This window comes from Saccopteryx bilineata, chromosome 12 (assembly GCF_036850765.1).
Source record: "Saccopteryx bilineata isolate mSacBil1 chromosome 12, mSacBil1_pri_phased_curated, whole genome shotgun sequence".
NCBI classification, from domain to species: Eukaryota; Metazoa; Chordata; class Mammalia; order Chiroptera; family Emballonuridae; genus Saccopteryx; species Saccopteryx bilineata.
In genome coordinates, this window is record NC_089501.1 from 19,451,110 (window position 1) to 19,473,698 (window position 22,589).

The 22,589-nt window shown below is 35.6% G+C and overlaps 1 protein-coding gene across 16 annotated transcripts in view; it reads right to left on the reverse strand.

Moving 5' to 3' along the window:
• The window catches only part of TRDN (triadin), a 411,085-nt gene that overhangs the window by 65,885 nt on the left and 322,611 nt on the right, over nucleotides 1-22,589 (reverse strand). For 12 of the 16 annotated variants that reach the window (XR_010727714.1, XR_010727713.1, XM_066248538.1 and 9 more), the window contains 2 exons: nucleotides 11,546-11,617; nucleotides 1,985-2,023 (listed from right to left, as the gene is read on the reverse strand). The exons of 3 other annotated variants lie outside the window; for them this stretch is intronic. Coding sequence is in view for 11 of the 13 variants with exons in the window: in XM_066248538.1 (XP_066104635.1) it covers nucleotides 1,985-2,023; nucleotides 11,546-11,617 (111 nt within the window). In the remaining 2 variants the exon portion in view is untranslated. The remainder of the gene's footprint in view (nucleotides 1-1,984; nucleotides 2,024-11,545; nucleotides 11,618-22,589) is intronic. One more of the 16 variants, XM_066248539.1, reaches the window with a different exon arrangement.

Sequence of the window (22,589 nt, forward strand, 5' to 3'; positions counted from 1 at the left end):
TTTTCCTTTCTTTTTTTTCTTGCCTTCTACTCAAAACCTCTAAACTCAGGTATACAAAACCTAATCTGAGGAGTCCAAGTGAGTGTTCCCAATTTCCAAGTGTCTCTGGAGTATCTCTATGTGGATGTCTCACCAACATCCATGATACCTGCATTCCTTTTGCAACGTCTACATTTGGTCACCTTCTCCATTCTCATGGTTGAGACCTTGGAGTTCTATATAGTTAATGTCATCAATATCTAGTCGTTTCCTGTGAAATTGTAATTTTTGATGTAAAGACTCAATATGTCACTGTATTTATATTATGTATTTTTTCTTACAGTTTAAAATTGCTAATATTTCACACTATCATCCAAAAATGCATACTTTCAGATTATATAAAATCACTTAAAATAATTATTCACTAAAAATAAACACAAACAATTCCTTTTGATATATTAGCGGTACCTTTAAGAGAAGTAACGGTAATAATTCAGGTTAAGATTTAACATATACAGTGTGTCCATAAAGTCATGGTGTACTTTTGACCGGTCACAGGAAAGCAACAAAAGACGATAGAAATGTGAAATCTGCACCAAATAAAAGGAAAACTCTCCCAGTTTCATACCTATTCAGTGCAGTTCGATGTGGGCTCATGCACAAATTTTTTAGGGCTCCTTAGGTAGCTATCTCATATAGCCTCTCGTCACTGACTGATGGCCTACCAGAACGGGGTTTCTCCACCAAACTGCCGGTTTCCTTCAACTGCTTATCCCACCGAGTAATGTTACTCCTATGTGGTGGCACTTTGTTATAAACACTCCGATATTCACGTTGCACTTTGGTCACAGATTCTAATTTAGTGAGCCACAGAACACACTGAACTTTCCTCTGTACCATCGACATCTCAACTGGCATGGCCGTGGGCTGCTCCGCTGTATACACGGTGTTACATCATCATCTGCACATGCGCACATGCTGCCACATCATCCTACAGAAACTGGGAGGGTTTTCCTTTTATTTGGTGCAGATTTCACATTTCTATTGTCTTTTGTTGCTTTCCTGTGACCGGTCAAAAGTGCACCATGACTCTACGGACACACTGTACATAGAAAGGTGAAATAAGAATTACTTAACTCTAGGTTAAAATTTGTGCAAATGAGTATATGCAAACATTTTTAAGACCAATGCTATGAATTCTTGCATGTGTATAATATCATTTTAACTGTATAGAGAGACAGAGATATAACCTTCTTTTACATATATTGCTATAGACATATAAATATCTTTATAAAAATATAACATATTTGAAATAGGGTTAGCCATAGAAAGAGTGTAAGTAATTATAATTTTTCTCAATAACTTTAGTCTTCTTTTTCTTCATTTTCTTTTTTTAATGATTTTTTTTTCTTCTGAATTTTAACACAGGTCTTAAAAAATACCCAGCTAATCTGAACTTCCTCTCCCACAAAGCCTGTTGTGAGAAACACCTTTAAAAAATATTGCAATTTTCAAATTAATGAATAATAAGACAAGAAATATCTTTTCCAAAATGTCTGTATATTTAATTAATAAAAATGAATATAGTTGTATAGTTTAGGTTAAACTGTGTGCAACTACTGTTTTTGTGATAAAAATAGTTGAATTTAGGTGATTTCATAAGGTTCAATCAATCATAAGGATACGTTTTAGGCATTTGTTGTAATCGGGCTAGAAACTCTGAAATTCATATTTTTTCCTTAGCACTTTGTAAACTGTACTTAATTGTCCAGTAGATAAATACAGAGTAGCATATACTAAAAATTCCAGTGCTTTAGTGAATTTATCCAAAATTTGTTACCAGAAAACATAGAATCTATTCTCATTTTAGCCTATATGTGAGTTTATTGCTGACTACATTTAAAATACTTTTTCAAAATATTTTCGGCATCTCAAGGATTTATTCAGTCCTAATTATAAAATCAGCCTTGTTTATAACTTTGTAAAGCTTACAAAGTGACCTTACCTGCTTTGGATGACTTCTCATCTTTTTTAGTTTCAAGTTCTGGGTATATACATACATACATACAAAGAAGGAAAAACAGTAAACATTCAATAAAAATAGTACTAAGTAGTTTAACTGAAAGGTTTTATAGATTTTTCTCATCTTTTCTTGATTTCAATTTTAGTTACATAGTTTTATCAATATACAATGGAACATGTATTGGTAAATTATAAAGTAAATAAGCAAAAGAACTTTTGTTTTAAAATTCAGTTTCTTAAAATAGTTTCATACTAATCAAGGAATTTGGCACTTTTTCTTTAATAAGAGTCTGTTTCTTATGATTCATACATGATCTAAGTATTCTGAATAAAAAAATTAATAAGAACTGTTTAGGAGAAAAGTGTAATTTTTCCTAATCTGATCAATTTAAGCAATTTTCTGTTTTTAACTACATACACTTAATTCATGGAGCTCCACCTGGTGGTTCATTTAATAATTTCAAGTTGTTATAGTTATTATTTCTATTAATATTGCTATAATTATTAATTTTATAAAATAAATTAGCTTAAATTAAGTATAATGATATAAACAATTAATAAAATTATATATTTTGTCTTTATTGTCTTACAGCAATAATTTTCATCTATAAAATCTGTATTTTAACTTAATCTCATTATTGGATAAATATATTTTTTAATTTGAATTTATTAGGATAACGGTTCACAAAACCATAAAGGTTTCAAGTGCACAACTCAACCAACCACCACTTTCCACCACATCATAAGCCCTTCACCCGTAGCAATGTTTCTTTCCTTCCCTACTTTTGGTCCACACCCTTTGCCCACCTCCACCGAGCCCTCACACCCCTTCCCTCTGGTTATCACCACACTGTTAACTGTGTCTGTGCATTATGTATACATGTTTTTTTGAACATTCCCTTCCCCTTCTTTCATCCAATCCCTCCACCCTTCCCCCCTGACTACTGTACTGAAACACATAATTTTATAAGCTATCTAGATGATACTCATGACACCATCCCAACCAATGTGATAGTTGACGGTATTTCCATGTTTTCTTAGTCCTTCTTCCTATTTAACAATATGCCTAGGCCTTATGGTTCTCTTTTAACATAACATCTTGTTTTGATTAATGAAAGAGCTCTGGCACATTATAATTTTTCTTTCCTTCAAATAGTAGAAAAACCAATCTCATGGTTGGGATGATTATTGAGTATAAACCGTGTGTCAGGGACAGTGCTAGCCAGCTTCATTTGGATTTTAGCCTAATAAAGCCTTGTTTTATGGAGTTACAATAAAAAAACTAATTTGTCTAATCACAGAATTTTATATAATAAAGAATTACACAGACATTCTCACCCTACTTCTTACAATGCTGGAATGTATACACTGTAAAAAGTGATATTAGTGCTATTATTGCACTTCAACACTCCCTGGCACACATTTTTTTTGTTGTTGTTGTTATTGTTAACATGTTCACTTCACTGGGCAGAACATATGCTATTTTAAATGTTTTCTACATGCTTTAATGTTATATAAATTTTTTAAATTTAATTTTCAACATTTTTTGTTTATGCTTTTTAGATTTTTTTTAATTTTTTTAATTCATTTTAGAGAGGAGAGAGAAAGGGAGAGAGAGAGACAGAGAGGGAGAGAGAGAGGAGAGAGAGACAGAGAGAGAAGGTGGGAGGAGCTGGAAGCATCAACTCCCATATGTGCCTTGACCAGGCAAGCCCAGGGTTTCGAACCAGTGACCTCAGCATTTCCAGGTCGACGCTTTATCCACTGCGCCACCACAGGTCAGGACCTTTTTAGATTTTAAATTCCATAAGGGCAAGAACTATGTCCTGTTTACTACTCAACTATCAGCAATTGGTTAAATATCTGATATTGGTATATGATCATATACCAATAATGATGTCATTATTGGTATATGATCAGTAAATATTATTGAATAAATTAAGAAAATGGTAAATATAAAAAATCCAAATGCTATTTCTTGTATAACTATAGTCCTAGAAGAAATTTATTTTATGTGTCTATAGTTGGAGATAAAAGTTCAATGTCATAGAATGGGATTGACAGACATTTCACTCATCAAGTAGGAGTAACTATTTGAAAGAGCCTTGTTTCTCACTCTACACATGGCTCTTTCTCTTGTCAATGATATAATCTTGACATGAAATCATCTTAGTCCTAATGTTTGTAAAAAGATCTTTTTTTTTTTTCAGAGAGAGAGAGTCAGAGAGAGGGATAGACAGGGACAGAAAGATAGAAATGAAGAGATGAGAAGCATCAATCATTAGTTTTTCGTTGCTCATTGTGACACCTCAGCTGTTCATTGATTGCTTTCTCATATGTGCCTTGACCATGGGCCTTCAGCAGACCGAGTAACCCCCTGCTCGAGCCAGCGACCTTGGGTCCAAGCTGGTGAGCTTTAGCTCAAACCAGGTGAGCCCACGCTCAAGCTGGTGACCTCAGGGTCTCGAACCTGGGTCATCGGCATCCCAGTTCAACGCTCTATCCACTGCGTCACCGCTTGGTCAGGCTAAAAAGATCTTTTGAAAAAATAAAGTTGTGGAGAATATTTTTACTAGCCATAAATGCAATAAAACCAGAACCAACACTTACCTTGTACCTAGAAGTTTATATGCACAATTATGAACACGCACTATCTAACATGCACGTGGTTGTAGATGCTCTCAGTTTAATAAAATTATTGATCTTAGGTGTTGTGCAAACACTAACAGGAGGATCTCACAAGTTGAGACTTCTTGAGAAGTGTGAAAAGGAGGCTTTTAAGTCATAATCTAGCTTTAAAAATTAAGCTCATTAAGTATTGTGGCCTAGGGCATTACTTAAACCTTCAAGTCTTAATTTTGTCATTGCTAGAACAAAAAAAATAAATATTGTAAAATTTATGTGAGAATTATAAGGGATGTATGAAAAGACCTTGGTTATTTTTAAAATATGCTCATGAATTTAAATTGCATGATCTCTCGAGATAATTTTCTTTTTTTTCTTACAGAATTAAAACATTACCCTTGACTATGCAAAGCAGAAATTGACATGTAGGAAATTGTCAACAGACTTCTAAGGTAGATAGCATTTTTACTAAAGGTTGTTTTAGTTTTTCAGTCATACAAGGCTCTTGGTTTTTAATCATATAAAAATGATAATTCTCTTTATATAATTTGACAAATGTATACACGCACATGCACACACGCACACACACATTTAGGAAACTAAGAACAGCAGTTAATGCTGGAGATTGAGACCTAGAGGCCAGAAAGAGGGAATGGGACCTTTACTATTGACCCTCTATTACTGTTTAAAGTTTTTTCACCATAAATAAATTGTTTAATAATAATTGTTTAGCAATAAAATATCTGGTTTAAACATTTGTTGCTTGAGGCCTTAAGTTTGGACTCCCCACACAAGCATTGCGGAAACATGGAATCCAAAAATCCTCCTCTGAGTTGCTGAGGCAGAGGACCTGACATTTCATATGCAGCTCTGACTTTTCAGGGCTGTTGATTTTATCTAAAATGTAAATTACTGATAGGCCCAGGTAAGAGAGCTTTACTAATGATTTTTCAGTGTCATCAACTTCTGTGGACCATAAATGGCAAAAAGCCTTTGTAGATTCCAGGCTTAGCAAAAGGCTAAGTTCTCCTCCCACACCACCTCCATATTGGCTATGGTGCTGAGTATTTGCACCCACTTCACTTGCTTGCTTAAGTTGCTGGAAGCAATTAACATGCCCTTCCTTTTACTCTTTGTTTGTTTAGATGTTAGTTGATTTTGCTTATGCATGGTAGGGGGATTCCTGTTTGTGCCTTGGGAGAGTTCCTGTTTTTGCCTCAGATGTGTAACTTCGTATCAAGGACTTTCTTGATTTGTATAGGGCTATATAATAAAGCAAACTGGGGCTATGGGGTGCTCGGATATTGCCATTAGCATTGAAGAGGCCTCCCATTCCATCCTGTTTTCTTAATGAGTCTGGTTTCTTAATTCAGCACCATTCTCACTTAAGACCCAGAGTTACAAACTGCGCTGGTCTGTGGCAAGTGGCGCTTGAACAGAGGACTTGAGTACGAGAAAACTAAACTGAAGGCAGGTGACAGAACTCCCCAAATGTGCACAGTGAGTAAAGAAAGTTTTTGGGGAAAGTATAGTCAGGAGTAAAAAATTATGGGACAATTAGGGTCAAAAAACCTTTTTGTAAGAATAATTATGCAGCTAGAATGCTTTTGTGATATGTTCAAGACCTGTGCCCCTGGTTCCCGGAGGAAGGAATGGTTATTTCTGATACAGAGAGCAAGTAGGTAAAGTTCTGAGAAGGCAGTGGTGTGAAGAGACTATGGTAGGAGGAATAAAAGTGGCAGTCTCTCTGGCAGCTGGTGCTGTACTTTGCGGCTTGGGGGCTGAGGAATGTAGGACAGTGTGGCTGCCTCTGGTTCTCTCTGGCTGCTTAGTCTGCTGCTCAGCTGAAGTTGAGGTAGGGGAGAAATCTCAGCATAGTCAACCTGAACTGCCAGTTATAGCAACTATAGAATTTGAGAATGCATAGGAGACTCAGGTATTAGGAAAGTTACAGCTTTTCCTGTTATTGCCTGATTTTCTTTAATGTGTTAACTACAATCTTCTGAACTATCATTTTTTTTCTTTCGTATTCTTTTCCTGGAAAAAGGGTGAAGGGCGCGCCTGTTTGGATGTTGCTAAACAGAAATCTCATACAGCCGTCTTGAGATTTTTTGAGATAGATATCTGTTTAGTATTAATCCTTATTAAAATAGCCCTATGTAAGATCAAGCAGGCCACATTCTAATCTCTAAAATCCCAGGTTTCACTCTTAATTTATGTGATTGTATGTGAAGAGTTTGTTAAATATCTAAATGTGTCTGTTTTTGAGGCCTGAATTGAGTTTTTGCATGCAAAGATTAGAAATGCTGGCTCTAATATTGAAAAAAATATTATGATTTTAGAACTTGTAAGGTGTGCTCATTTAAATTTAAATAGAATAGAATGTAGATCCTTAAGACTTACTAATTTGGTTAGTGCATTGTGAATTGTGTTCAGAGTTAGGAGCCAAATAGCAATTCAAGTATTAGGATTAATCAAAGTTATATGTTATACTTGTGTTTTGGTGCATAAATTGTCTTGTTTATGTGTAAGGTTATACTAAGGTAGGTAAAACAAAGGAATTGAGCAAAATTAAGCAAGGACCTAATAAGTCATTTCAAGAATTTGTCTCAAGCTGCTCCAGGCTGTTAAAAGAATAGTATAAGAATGCTAATTCTGCTTCTCAGGCCACATCCTGCAAAAGGGGCCCCAAGGAAATCGAGGATTCACCTCCTCTGATTTTGCCTATTGGATTCAAAAGATAGGTCAGGAACATCCTGAAATGAAACTAACAATACAAGGGCATAAATTTAAAGGACTTTTAGATACTGGGCTGATGTATCTGTTATTGCTAAGCTACATTTGGCCTCCTTCCTAATCCACTCATGCAGCAGCTACAGAATTACAAGGTATAGGGCAGAGTAAATCCCCTCAACAAAGCTCTAGTTTTTTACAATGGGAAGATAAAGAAAGTCATTCTGGACTTTTTCAGCCTTATGTGCTCCCTGGTTGCCAGTTAATTGTGGGGTAGAAATGTTTTTGAAAAATATGGAAGTGTTGCTTGTCAGTCCTAATAGCTTATTCAATACTCAAGTGCTTAATCAGGAATTTTTGCCCACTAAGGGACTAGGAAAAGAACAGTGGGGAATTCTTACCCCCATAGAAGTGGCACCCAATACCAGAAGGCATGAATTAGGATATCAAAATTTAGCATAAGGGCCTTGGTAGCTCCTGCTACCCCAATAATGCATTGTGCTGACCCACTTACTTGGAAATCAGATAATCCTGTATGGGTAGACCAATGGCCCCTTTCTCAGGTGAAAGTTAAGGCAGCTGCTCAATTGGTACAAGAGTAGTTATAGCTTGGGCACATTGAACCATCTAATAGCCCATGAAATACACCTATATTTGTTATTAAAAAGAAATCAGGAAACTGGAGGCTATTACAAGATTTGAGAACAATAAATAAGACTATGGAAATTATGAGTCCTCTCCAGCTAGGACTCCCTTCTCTTACTGCCATTCCATGGAATTTTCACCTTGTAATTATTGACTTGAAGGATTGCTCTTTTACTATTTCTTTAAGCCCTCATGATTGCAAGCATTTTGCATTCAGCGTTCCTTCACTTAATTTCCAGGTTCCAATTCCAATGGAATGATACCAGTGGAGAGTTTTCCTCAAGGTATGGCTAACAGTCCTACCTTGTGCCAAAAGTATGTTGCTCATATAGATTAAAGACTATATAGTAAGCCACTTTATTATTGATTTATTTGTTTGTTTGTTTATTAAGTGAAAGTCAGGGATGTAGAAAGACAGACTCCTTCATGCATCCCAAAGGAGATCCACACAGCAAACCCCTTAATGGGTGATGCTCTGCCCATCTGGAGCTGCTGCCCTGTTGCTTGGCAACTGAGCTATTTTAGTGCCTGAGGTGAGGTCATAGACCCATTCTCAGTGCCCAGGCCCAATTTTGCTCAAACCATTCAAGCTGTGACTGCGGGATGGTGGGGGAGAAGGAAAGAGAAAGAGAGAGAAGAGGGAGGGGTGGAGAAGCAGACGGTCGCTTTTCCTGTGTGCCCTGACCAGGAATCAAACCTGGGACTGCCACATGCCAGCCCACGCTCTACCTCTGAGCTAACCTGCCAGGGCCAGTAAGCCACTTTCTATAACTTATAGGTCAGTTGTATTTACTTAGGTTATATTACTTAGACACACTACTAGCAGAGTCAAGATTATGATTAACATGTATAATATGGCCACTAAGATTTCTATTTATTTCAGCCAGTCATTAAGTCATAAATCATATAAATTAGTTTTCTAAATTAAGATGGTTAAACTAATGTAAAATCTAATGAACAAATTAAACTACAAACAAAATAGAAACAGACTCATGGATACAAAGAACAGACTGATAGCTGTCAGAGGAGGTGGGCTTTAGGGGTCTGGATGAAAAAAAAATGAAAGGATTACACAAATTTAAAAAACCTCACAAACACAGACAACAGAATGAGGATTACAATCAGGAGAGGTGGGTGGAGGAGGGAGAAGGGATAAAGGGGGATAAATAGTGATGAAGGAGACTTTACCTGGGGTGATGAACACACAATGCAGTGTGTAGATCAGGGGTCCCCAAACTTTTTACACAGGGGGCCAGTTCACTGTCCCTCAGACTGTTGGAGGGCCGGACTATAAAAAAAACTATGAACAAATCCCTATGCACACAGTACATATCTTATTCTAAAGTAAAAAAACAAAACGGGAACAAATACAATATTTAAAATAAAGAACAAGTAAATTTAAATCAACAAACTGACCAGTATTTCAATGGGAACTATGCTCCTCTCACTGACCACCAATGAAAGAGGTGCCCCTTCCAGAAGTGCGGCGGGGGCCAGATAAATGGCCTTAGGGGGCCGCATGCGGCCTGCGGGCCGTAGTTTGGGACCCCTGGTGTAGATAATATGTTACGGGATTGTACACTCGAAACTTATGTAATTTTATTAACCAATGTCACCCCAATAAACTCAATAAAAATTATAAATATATAAATAGACTGAGAATTGATAGAAAAGTGATAGCAATATCACACAAACCTAGAGTAGCGTTCAATATTTAATGACGTGTGAAGATTTCACACATGACAGTAGGTCACCAAACCTATTTTTGTAAAATACATGAAGGAACTTAAGTAGTTATCCCTAGTCAACTTTCTGTGAGTTTTGGTCTGAAAAGGGAGTTTGTAAAGAATAAGCTAAGGACACATGTCATACTGCCAGCTATGAGTCCCATATTCCCCTCAGTTGACTGTGTGACCTGGAGAAGTCACTTTCAGTGATTCAATTTTTACATTAAAAAAGCTTCTGTAAAAATTAAATTAAACAGTACATATGGGTCTGTTTAGAACAGTGCCAGATGCAATGCAAACAGTACATGTTATTTTCTTTATTAATATTTTAAATTTTCTTATACTTTTCATGTTAAATTAAACATATATTTAAATAAAATATATATTTAAATAAAATAGTTACATTTAATTAAAATGTAGCATTATAAATTTATTATAAACTCAGGATTTTTACATAATTTTAGTAATCATTTGGATTTTCTGATGAAAATCTGCTGTTACTACTCCTACACACACATTTGCATTTACATAACTTTCTTTTCTATTTAAAAAGATATGGGATGCAGAACAATCATTTTCACATTTTGTTTTCTACATGAGACTTTATTGGATGGGATGGAGAACTACTGTCACACTAAGTAGCTTGGCTCCAAGATTGGGGATTTGGGAGAACCTTCACTGAATTGATGTTTCTTTTCTTGAACATGTCTTAAAAGGAATTTGTTTTGATATAGTACTCAGTTTGTGTTAATAGGTAGCATTTGATTTTATCTGTGGACACATAACTACATTACTTTGTAGTCCAGATAAATACAGTAGTGAGAAAGACAAAGTCTAACTCTCCTTAAATTTGATTTGGAACTTCTTCGGTTCATAGACTTTCAAAAGAATAAAGTGTCTTAACTTTGAGCTCACACAAGGAACCAATAACTGACATCTCCTATCCCATAAATTTTCATCTTAATATGTATCAACATTTCTTTATGCAAATATCCTATGGGCTATTTAATAGGCTTTCCTCTTTTTTAACCATGGTCATATGTTTTTGAACCATCATGCATTTTTGATGTTCCCCTTTTTTCACTTGAGTTTCTAAATCGGTATCTTTTGTGTTTATAAATTAAGAAATTCCTCCATGTATAATAAAGGGATAGAGCCATGGTGTTCTTACATAACTAAGCAACTTCATTCAAAACAAGGAGGTGCAGTGATAGTATTCTTTATTGGCACTGCAGTTGGAGAAAAATAGACAAGACACAAACCAACCCAACAAAATTTCCCCAGTTCAAAATTTATTTTCTTTATCTATTAGCCAAATGTTCTAATGTGAGGCATTGGAAACTCTAAATTTCAGTTTTCTCACCATATGAAATGGGAACAATGATGATTATCTAATGTTATCTGTGGCTAATACTAGGTTGAATAATTTCACACGTATTTCCCGAACATTCATACTAATATCAAAATAATAGATATCCACTTATTGCATGAAAACCTGGCATGCCTTGGGAAGGCAGCAGGAAAGCCACCTCGCTTTTCCTCTTTCCCAGTTCTTTTCCAAGTACTGGGAGTGTTGGGGGCATAAGATTTTGTCTTGTTTATCTTTGGAGCTTCAATACCTAAAGTATCCACAGAATATAATTTCAACACTTAAAATTTGTATTGTTACAAAAGAATCTAAACTGTGGCTTCAAAATGTCAGTAAAATCTAACTTGTAAGCTTCACTTTGAGGTGGTTAGACCAAAATATGAGATGAAATCCCTGTCCCATTAAGTAGAATCTTACGTAGGTGGGAAAGCCCATTAAAACTTACCCACTGGACATTCAACTTTGCTGCCTGTTGTCTTCAGATTTTTATATTTATTTGTTGGGACTCTTAATTCACCTATCAGATACAACTATGCAGAGGAGCTAAGTGAATTCACTGTTTGTAGCTGGTTATCTTAAAGCTGCAGCTAGAGTCTCAAGCTACTGAGGACAGTGCTGTATCCATACACGTATGCACACAAGCCAACACTCCCCCCACACACGTTTCCTCTGTGTCTATTTCTTTCTCCTTCACCTGTGATTCCCACTGGATCAATAAGGAAAAACAATTATGCTGTATAAGCTTCTATAGCGATTGTTATAAAATGCCTAGTTCGTAATGCAAGTGCTTAATTCGTGACTTGGTGCTTTCTGCCCAAGTCCTGATTCTGCAGTCCTTCCTCGGCAAGATTCCCATAGGGGTTTGATGCTCCCAGAGAAAGTTTGCTGAGTGGACAATAAAAACACAAAATGAGCCAGAGGGCATTCTCTCTTTGCTGCACAGAATAAATGCATACAATTTTCCTGCCTCATTCTGTCATCATTTCATTTTCGTGATCCTTTTTCTTTTGTATATGCTAAATACAATGTACCACGGATCTGATAGTGTCACTCATCTTTATCTACCCTTTCTTTTATAAATGGCTATGTGTGCCTCATTATTCTTTCCTGTCCTGAAGCACTCAACATGAAGAGTACACATTGAAATAAGTAAGAAATAATTGGAAGAGGATGAACATATGTAGGTCACACAAAAAATATTCAGAACATGGTCCTCCTGTGATGTTATTTGAAGATGGCGTGATAGCTAGTTGGATATATTTCAGGTAATGAGCCAGTTGACTTTAAACCATTCAGTGGGTTCAGAAAGCTATGCAAAAATCATATGCCAAGGTACATAAGCAGACACTCTTTGTTGTTGTTTTTTTATCAAGGGAGAGTAACTCTTTAACTAGATTTGTTTTCTGCACATCAGCAATCATTTTCTTTCACTTGAAATGTGAATAATAAAATTACTAAAAGGTTAGAGGTTTAAGTAAGAATAGTCCTATATCTGGTAAAGATATAAAAATAATGGATGGTCTATATTAAAAAATACATTTAAATTTTTAAAAAGTGAATAGGAAAAATAAAAAGGTTTCTTATGGCATTTAAAAAAATTCCCTGCAAGAAGAGAACGTATTAGGACATCTGCATGAGGTTGCTTGGGGTGACAAGTCTTAGAGGATGACCATGTCATAAACAAAGAAGATATATGTGATTTTCAATGTTATTATAAAAATGTAAAATATTCTGAAAAGTGAATCAAATATATAAATTGAGTTTGCTTATCAGTTACAAAAGACAAAATAAATCTCTATAAATTAGAAAGTTAGAACAATACATCACATTAAAACTAAAACATTTCAGAAAAAAAACTTGATTTTTTTTGTATCAATCATTGGACATTAAGATATTTGCAATCATTAGTTATAGCAGTATAGCAACATTGGCTACATTCAGACATTAATTTTTCTCATTCAATTTAGAATTTAGGGTTATATTTTAACCTGAAGGTTGAACTACTGTGGTTGTTGCTTTTTCTTTTTGCTCTTTTCTTTGACTTATGGTTGTATAGTTCCCTTACTTGACCTTATTCTCCCTCTCAACTTCCAGTCCAGTTTTTACTTTGGTCACTCAAGGCATCTGCCCCTTAGTATAAGTAGAGATATTCCTGAACAAGTCACCCACCCTCAGGTGATTTATCTCAGGTGCTGGATGAACGGTTGAGTCTATTTCTTTCAATTCTGCTTGTGTATGAGGTTTCCCATAAACTGTAGCCCCAGAAAATTGCTGACAGTGACACTTTCATCATCTTTTCTTGAATGGGAGTTCGACTTCAGCACATGATTAATTGCACTGAGATTTGCTTAAAATCCCCCACTGCAATGTGCATTATTGTCTTAACAAAACTCCTCGTCAGCTCTGCTGCTTAAACACTCAAAGCCCAGCACTCATACAGCTTCATTCTGGCTAATTGCTTTGTTTCTTTTGTTTCTTTTCTGTTTTATTTTCCATATGTGTTTTCCTTTTGTTAGCACTACCTATGTCTTTTTCATTTATCCGTCTATATTTTATCTTTAATTTCAAGGATTTAGAGAAAATTTGAAGCATCAGAGCAAATATAATAGTTCTATTTTCCCTGGAAAATGAGACTTTAAAAAGCCATTTCTTTTCCTACCACATAGTTATTGAATAAAATTCTTTGGTCATGAGACCTGAATATAAAATTTTATTTTAACTCAATATGAGATTTTAGTTTATAAGATTTAAGAACATAAATTGGAATGTGTCTACTCTTATTAAAATGCTATAGATATTTAAACACAATCTCATACAAAACAGATGCATTTGACATTTTTTTTCTCTTCTCATTTTTCTGAAGCTGGAAACAGGGAGAGACAGACTCCCGCATGCGCCCGACCAGGATCCACCCAGCACGCCCACCAGGGGCGATGCTCTGCCCACCAGGGGGCGATGATCTGCCCATCCTGGGCGTTGCCATGTTGCGACCAGAGCCACTCTAGCGCCTAGGGCAGAGGCCACAGAGCCATCCCCAGCGCCCGGGCCATCTTTGCTCCAATGGAGCCTTGGCTGCGGGAGGGGAAGAGAGAGACAGAGAGGAAAGTGCGGCGGAGGGGTGGAGAAGCAAATGGGCGCTTCTCCTGTGTGCCCTGGCCGGGAATCGAACCCAGGTCCTCCACACGCTAGGCCGACACCCTACCGCTGAGCCAACCAGCCAGGGCCTGCATTTGACATTTTTAATTGAAAATACTGATTAATTAATCAGATTTCTTTTTTATTGTGCTGAAAAAATACATGAGATCTACTCTCTTAAAAATGTTGAGATGGAAAAAAAATGTTTAGATTTACAGTATTTTTATCTGTAAGTACAATATTGTACAAAAAAACTCTAGAACTTCTTGGATATTGGAAACTTTCTGTCAACCAAACAGCAACTCTTTATTTACCCCTCTCCTAGCCCTTGGCAACCACCCTCTCTGCTTCTATGAGTTTGATAATGTTAGACACCTCATGTAAGTGGCATCATTCATTATTTGTTCTTCTGTGACTGGCTTATTCCATTTAGCTTATGTCCTTAAGATTCATCCATGTTGTTCCATATTTCAGAATTCCTTCTTTATAAATGCTTAATAATATCCCATTGTATATGTATTTTCTTTATCCACGCATCTGTCGATGGTCAGTTGGATTGCTTCCACATCTTGGTTATTAGTAATTCTTTAATGTCTTGATTTCAATTATTTTGGTTAAATACTCAGAGATGGTATTGCTAGATCAGGGGTTGGGAACCTATGGCTCACGAGCCAGATGTGGCTTTTTTTGATGGATGCATCTGGCTTGCAGACAAATCTTTAATAAAAAAGTAATAACGTTAAAAATATAAAATATTCTCATGTATTACAATCCATTCATTTCCTACCGCTCATGTTCATGGTTGCGGGTGGCTAGATCCAATCACAGATGTCCTCCGGGACAACACCAAATTTTTATTGGATAATGCATAACATACACAGGTTGTTGTATGGCTCTCACAGAATTACATTTTAAAGTATGTGGCGTTCATGGCTCTCTCAGCCAAAAGGTTCCCGACCTCTGCACTAGATATATGGTAGTTCTACTTTTAAGTTTTGGAGATTATCCATACTGTATTCATAGAGACAGTATTATTTTATATTTCCACTACTAGTGCACAAGGTTCCAATTTTTCTTTATTTTTACCATTTTATTATAACAGCTGTGAGATGATAATACATTATGGTTTTGATTTGCATTTTCCTGATGATTAATGATGTTGAGTTTTGGTTTTTTTTTTTGTATATTTGTTGACCATGGTATGCCTTGTTTGAAGAAATGTCTACTCAAGTCTTATGCTCATTTTTAAAATTCAGTTCTCATTTTGCTATTGAGTTGTAAGAGTTTGTCACATATTTGGATATATGGGTTGCAAAAAAAAAAGTTTTCCCATTCAATAGGGGGCTCTGTTGATTGCTTACTTCTGCTCGGTAAAAGCAGAGGCATTTTAGTTTTATGTAGTCCCATAAGTCTATTTTTCTTCCTATTACCTACACTTTTGATGTCATATTTAAGACATCATTGCTGAGACCAATGACATGAAGATTTTCTCTTATGTTTCCTCTTCCTGTTTAATAAAAGATTAAACATGTTTTATGTTTAATCTGTTAATCCATTTTGAGTGACTTTTTGTATACAGTGTAAGATAGAGATCCAATTTCATTCTTTTACATGTGGACAAACAGTGTTCCCCATACAATTTGTTAAAGAAACTAGCTCTTACCCATTTTGTATGGGTACCCACAAAATGGATCAGTCACCCATGTAGATGTAGGCTTATTTCTGAACTCTCTCTCATCTGTCTTTATGCCAGTTCCATACGGTTTCAATTATTGTAGCTTATAATAAGTTTTGAAATCAGGAAATACGACTCCTTCAGATTTATTCTTTTATTTTTAGTATTGTTTTGGCTATCTGGGGTCTTCTTGTGATTTCTTATAAATTTTATGGTTGTATTTTTATTTCTTTTTGCAAAAAAAAATGCTATTAGAATTTTGATAGGGATTGCATTGAATTTGTAGATCACTTAGGGTAGTGATATTTTAAAAACATTAAGCCTTCCAATCCATTAACATAGGATGTTCTGCTAAGTATATGTGCCTTCTTTAATTTATATCATCAATGTTTTGTAGTTTTCAGTGTACTAGTCTTTTGTATCCTTAGTTGACTTAATCCCTAGGTATTTTATTATTTATTATACTATTGTAAATAAAATTGTTTTAATTTTCTTTCCTGATTGTTGATTGTTAGTGTTTACAAATTCCACTGATTTTTGTAGGTTGATTTTGTATTGCTAAACTTTACTGAAGTTATTAGTCTTAACAGTTTTTTGGTGGAAGAATTAGGATTTTCTATGTATGAGTTTATGTTATCACAAACAGGAATAATTTTACTTCCTCTTTTTTGATTTGGATTTTTAAGTTATCTTTTTATTGCCTAACTTCCCTGGCCAAGACTTCTATAACTATCTTGAATAGAAGTGGTAAGAGTAGGACCCTTATCTTGTTTTTGATCTTAAAGAGAAAGCTTTCAGTTTTTATTCATTGAATATGGTTAGCTGTGAGTTTTTCATGTATAACCTTTATTATGCTGAGATAATTACTTATTACTAGTTTGTTGAGAGTTTTTAGTCATAAGGAGCATTGGTTTTCTTTCATCCTTTGAGATTTTTATCTCTATCATATGTTTATCTTTCCTTTTGTTCATGTACTGTATCACATTGATTGCTTTTCATGTGCAACCATCTTTTCATTCCACCAGGGATAAATGTTACTTGGTCATAGTATATGAACATTTTAAGGTGCTGTTAAATTCAATTAACTGCTCTTTGGGGGTTTCTTAAATTTATTTTTAATTTATGTATATTTGGTATCCAGTTTTATATTGGTTCATTAGTTTCAGGAATACAGTATAGTGCTTTGGCATTTGTATACCTTACAATGTGATCATTCCACTAATTCTAGTAATTATCTGTTACCATGTAAACGTATTACAATATTATTGACTGTATTTCTTTTCCTCTTTTTACCCACTCTGCCATGCTCTTCTTCTGGAAATGATCTCATTGATCTCCATTTTTGTGTCATTAACTACCTTTTTTATGTGTTTTTTTTTAAATTTATTGTGTTTACATAGATTCTAGTTTCTGCCCGAATGTTCCCTTCAACATCCGCCTTGGCCCCTATTCCCACAACTCCTTTCCCCTTTTCCCCAGGATTTGCTTTTCTGCTCCCTATAATGCTGCGTTATGTGTATATAGTTTCACAAACCTCTTTCCCTTCTGTGATCCCATCCTATCATCCCATTTCCCTCTGTCCGCTTTCGCTCTGGTCCCTTTGATCCCTCCTCTGTCTCAATTCCGTTCCTCAGTTCACATTGTTCATTGGATTACTTACATGAGTGAGGTCATATCATATTTTTATGTCTCTGCCTGGCTTATTTCACTTAACATAATAGTTTCCAGGTCCATCCATGTTGTTGCAAAAGATAAGATTTCCTCCTTTTTCATGGCCCCATAGTATTCCATTGTGTATATATACCACTGCTTTTTAATCCACTTGTCCACTGATGGACACTTGGGCTGTTTCCAGACCTTGGCTATTGTAAATAATGCTGCCATAAACATGGGGGTGAATTTCTACTTTTGAATCAGTGATGTGGTGTCCTTGGGATATATTCCTAAAAGTGGGATAGTTGGGTCAAAGGCAGTTCATTTTTAATTTTTTGAGGAATCTCCATACTGTTTTCCACAGTGGCTGCACCAGTCTACATTCCCACCAGCAGTGCAGGAGGGTTCCCTTTTCTCCACATCCTTGCCAGCACTTATTATGTGTTGTTTTGTTAATGGGCGCCATTCTGACTGGTGTGAGGTGATATCTCATTGTGGTTTTAATTTGCATTTCTCTAATGATTAGTGATATTGAACATTTTTTTCATCTGCCTATTGGCCATCTATATGTTCTCTTTGGAGAAGTGTCTATTGATTTCTTTTGCTCATTTTTTGATTGGATTATTTATCTTCCTGGAGTTGAGTTTACAAGTTTTTTATAAATTTTAGTTATTAACCCATTATCAGACGTATTGTCGAATATGTTCTCCCATTGTGTGGTTTGTCTTTTTATTTTGTCTATATTGTATTTAGGTGTACAAAAGCTTTTTAGTTTGATATAGTTCCATTTGTGTATTCTATCCTTTATTTCTCTTGCCCGTGGAGATAAATCAGCAAATATATTACTGTGAGTGATGATGGAGAACTTACTGCCTATATTTTCTTCTAAGATGCTTACGGTTTCACCACTTACATTTGTCTTTTATCCATTTTGAGTTTATTTTTGTAAATGGTGTAAGTTGGTGGTCTAGTTCCATTTTTTTTCAGGTAGCTGTCCAATTTTCCAAACACCATCTGTTAAAGAAACTGTCTTTATTGTATGTTATTACTTCCTTTGTCAAATATGAATTGTCCATAAAGGTGTGGTTTTATTTCTGGGTTCTCTGTTCTGTTCCATTGATCTATATGCCTGTTCTTATGCCAGTACCAAGCAGTTTTGAGTACAATGGCCTTGTAGTATAACTTGATATCAGGAAGTGTGATACCAACCACTTCATTCTTCTTTTTCAAGATTGCTAAGGCTATTTTTGTCCTTTATTGGTTCCATATAAATTTTTGGAATATTTGTTCTATATCTTTAAAGTATGTCATTGGTATTTTAATTAGAATTGCATTGAATATATAAATTGATTTGGGAAATATAGACATTGTAATGATATTTATTCTTCCTATCCATGAACATGATATATGCTTCCACTGGTTTGTATCTTTCTTGATTTTTTTTTTTAAATATTTTATTGATTGATTTTTTTTAGAGAGAGAGAGACAGAGAGAGAGAGAGAAGGGGGAGGAGCAGGAAGCATCAACTCCCATATGTGCCTTGACCAGGCAAGCCCAAGGTTTCGAACCGGCGACCTCAGTGTTCCAGGTCGACGCTTTATCCCACTGCGCCACCACAGGTCAGGCCATTTCTTGATTTTTTTTAATCAATGTTTTATAATTTTCCAAGTACAAGTCTTTAATCTCCTTGGTTAAATTTATTCCTTGGTACTTTATTTTTTTTGTTGAGATAGTGAAAGGAATTGCTTTCTTAATTTCACATTCTGAACTCATTATTAGTGTATTAAAATGCCTCTGATTTCTGAATATTAATTTTACATCCTGCCTCCTTGCTGAATTCATTTATCTGATCCAGCAGTTTTTTGACTGGGACTTTAGGGTTTTCTATATACAGTATCATATCATCAGCAAATAATGAAAGTTTTACTTCTTCTTTTCCAATTTGGATGCCTTTTATTTCTTTTTCTTGTCTGTCGTGGCTAGGATTCCAGAACTATGTTGAATAAGAGTAGTGAATGGGACACCCTTGCCTTTTTCCTGATCTTAAGGGGATTGCTTTTAATTTTTGCCCAGTGAGTATGATGTTGGGTTTGTCATAGATGGCCTTTATCATGATGAAGTATGTTCCCTGTATTCTCATATTGCTGAGAGTTTTGATTATAAATGGGTACTGGATTTTATCAAATGCTTTTTCTGCATCTATTGATATTATCATATGACTTTTACCTTTCTTTTGTTTATGTGATGAATCACATTGATTGATTTGTGAATATTGTACCAGCCTTGCCTCCCCAGAATAAATTCCACTTGATCATGATGTGTGACTTTTTTATGTTTTGCTGAATCTGGTTTGCTAATATTTTGTTTAGAATTTTAGCATTTAAACTTGTCAGGGATATTGGACTATAGTTTTTTTCTTTGTATTGTCTTTGCCTGATTTTGGAATCAGAATTAGGATCGCCTCATAAAAGGAAGTCTTTCCTCCTCTTAAATTTTTTGATATAGTTTGAGAAGAATAAGAGTCCTTTGAATATTTAATATCAATAGAATTTGTCTGTGAAGCCATCTGGCCCAGGGCTTTTGATTGTTGGGAGTTTTTTGATAACTGTTTCAATCTCATTTGTTGTAATCGGTCTGTTTAGGTTTTCTGATTCTTCCAGATTGATTTTTGAAAGATTACATGTTTCAAGGAGTGTGTCCATTTCACCTAGGTTGTTTAATTTTTTGGCATACAGTTCTTCATAGTATTTTTCTTACAATCCTTTGTATTTCTGCTGTGTCAGTTGTTACTTCTCCACTCTCATTTCTAATTTTATTTATTTGAGTCCTCTCTCTTTTTTACTTGGTGAGTCTGGTTAAAGGTTCATCAATCTTATTTACCTTTTCAAATAACCAACTCTTGATTTCATTGATTCTCTGTATTGTTTTTTTTAGCTTCTATGTCATTTATTTCTGCTCTAATCTTTATTATTTCCTTCCTTCTACTTCCTCTAAGCTTTACTTGCTGTTCTTTTTCTCGTTCTTTTAGTTGCAGGATTAAATTGTTTATTTGAGTTTTTTCTAGCTTCTTAAGGTATGCCTGCAATGCTATAAACTTCCCTCTCAAGACTGCTTTTGCCGTGTCCCATAAATTTTGAGTTGTTATATGTTTGTTTTCATTTGTTTCAAGGCAATTTTTTATTCTTTCTTGATCTCACTGTTGACTCATTTGTTATTTAATAACATGCTGTTTAGTTTCCATGTGTTGGAGTGTTTTTCTATTGCAGTTACTTTCTAGTTTCATGTCATTGTGATCAGAGATCTGCTTGATATGATTTCTGTCTTCTTAAATTTGTTGAGATTCATTTTATGCCCTAACATGTGGTCTATCCTAGAGAATGTACCATGAGCACTTGAAAAGAACGTGTATTCTGCTACGTTAGGGTGAAAGGTTCTGAAGATATCTATTGATTATGTCCCTTAAGTCTGCTGTTTCTTTGCTAATTTTCTTTCTTTCTTTTTTTTTTTTTTGTATTTTTCTGAAGCTGGAAATGGGGAGGCAGTCAGATGGACTCCCACATGCACCTGACCAGGATCCACCCGGTATGCCCACCAGGGGGCGACGCTCTGCCCATCTGGGGCATAGCTCTGTTGCTACAGGAACCGTTCCAGCACCTGAGGCAGAAGCCATGGAGCCATCCTCAGTGCCCAGGCCATCTTTTGCTCCAGTGGAGCCTTGGCTGTGGGAGGGGAAGAGAGAGACAGAGAGGAAGGAGAAGGGGAGGGGTGGAGAAGCAGATGGGCGCTTCTCCTATGTGCCCTGGCCAGGAATTGAACCTGGGATTCCTGCACGCCAGGCCGACGCTCTACCACTGAGCCAACCAGCCAGGACCTGCTAATTTTATTTCTTGAGGATCTAGCCAGTGATGTTAGTGGGGTATTAAAATCCCCTACTATTATAGATTGCTGTTGATCTTGCCCTTTATATCCTTCAAAGTCTGCTTTATATATAAAATATTTAGGTGCTCCTTTATTAGATGCATAGATTTTTATAATGGTTATCTCTTTCTGTTGGATTGCTCCCCTTATCATTATGTAGTGACCTTCTTTATCCCTTACTATAGTCTTTGTTTTAAAGTCTATTTTGTCAGATATAAGTATTACTACCCCAACTTTTTTTTCATTTCCATTTCCATGACATATTTTTTTCCAACCTTTTACTTTCGGTCTATGTGTATTTTTTGTTCGGAGGTGGGTCTCTTGTAGACAGCATATGTATTGGTCCTGTTTTCTTATCCACACAGCTACCCTATGTCTTTTGATTGGAGCATTTAGTCCATTTACATTTAAGGGTATTACTGATATGTAGTTTATATTGCCATTTTATTCTTTAAATCTACATTCCTCGTTTACTAGATTAATTTTCCACTTTTTTTCTGTTTACAGGAGTCCCCTTAGCATTTCTTGCAGCATTGGTTTGGTTGTAATAAATTCCTTGAGATTTTTTGGTCTGGGAAGCTTCTTATTTCTCCTTCAATTTTAAATGATAGCCTTGCTGGATAAAGTAGTCTTGGTTGTAGGTTCTTGTTCTGCATAACTTGAATTATTTTTTGCCATTCCCTTCTGGCTTCAAGGATTTCTGTTGAAAAGTCTGATGTCATTCTTATGGGGTCTCCTTTGTAAGTGATTGACAGCTTTTCTCTTGCAGCTTTTAGTATTCTTCCTTTATCTCTTAGCTTTGGTATTTTGATTATGATTTTTCTTGGTGTGGGTCTCTTCGGGTTTTTTTAAATGGGGTTCTCTGTGCTTCTTGAACCTGTGTGACTCTTTCCTGCATCAATTTAGGGAAATTTTCAGCTACGATTTCTTCAATCAGGTTCTCTATCCCTTGTTCTTTCTCTTCTTCTTCAGGAACCCCTATTATGTGGATATTGTTTCTCTTCATGTTGTCATAGAGTTTCCTCAGACTTTTTGATCCTCTTTTCTTTTTGCTGTTCTGCTTCCATGCTTTCGCTTATCTTGTTCTGTAAGTCACTGATTCGATCCT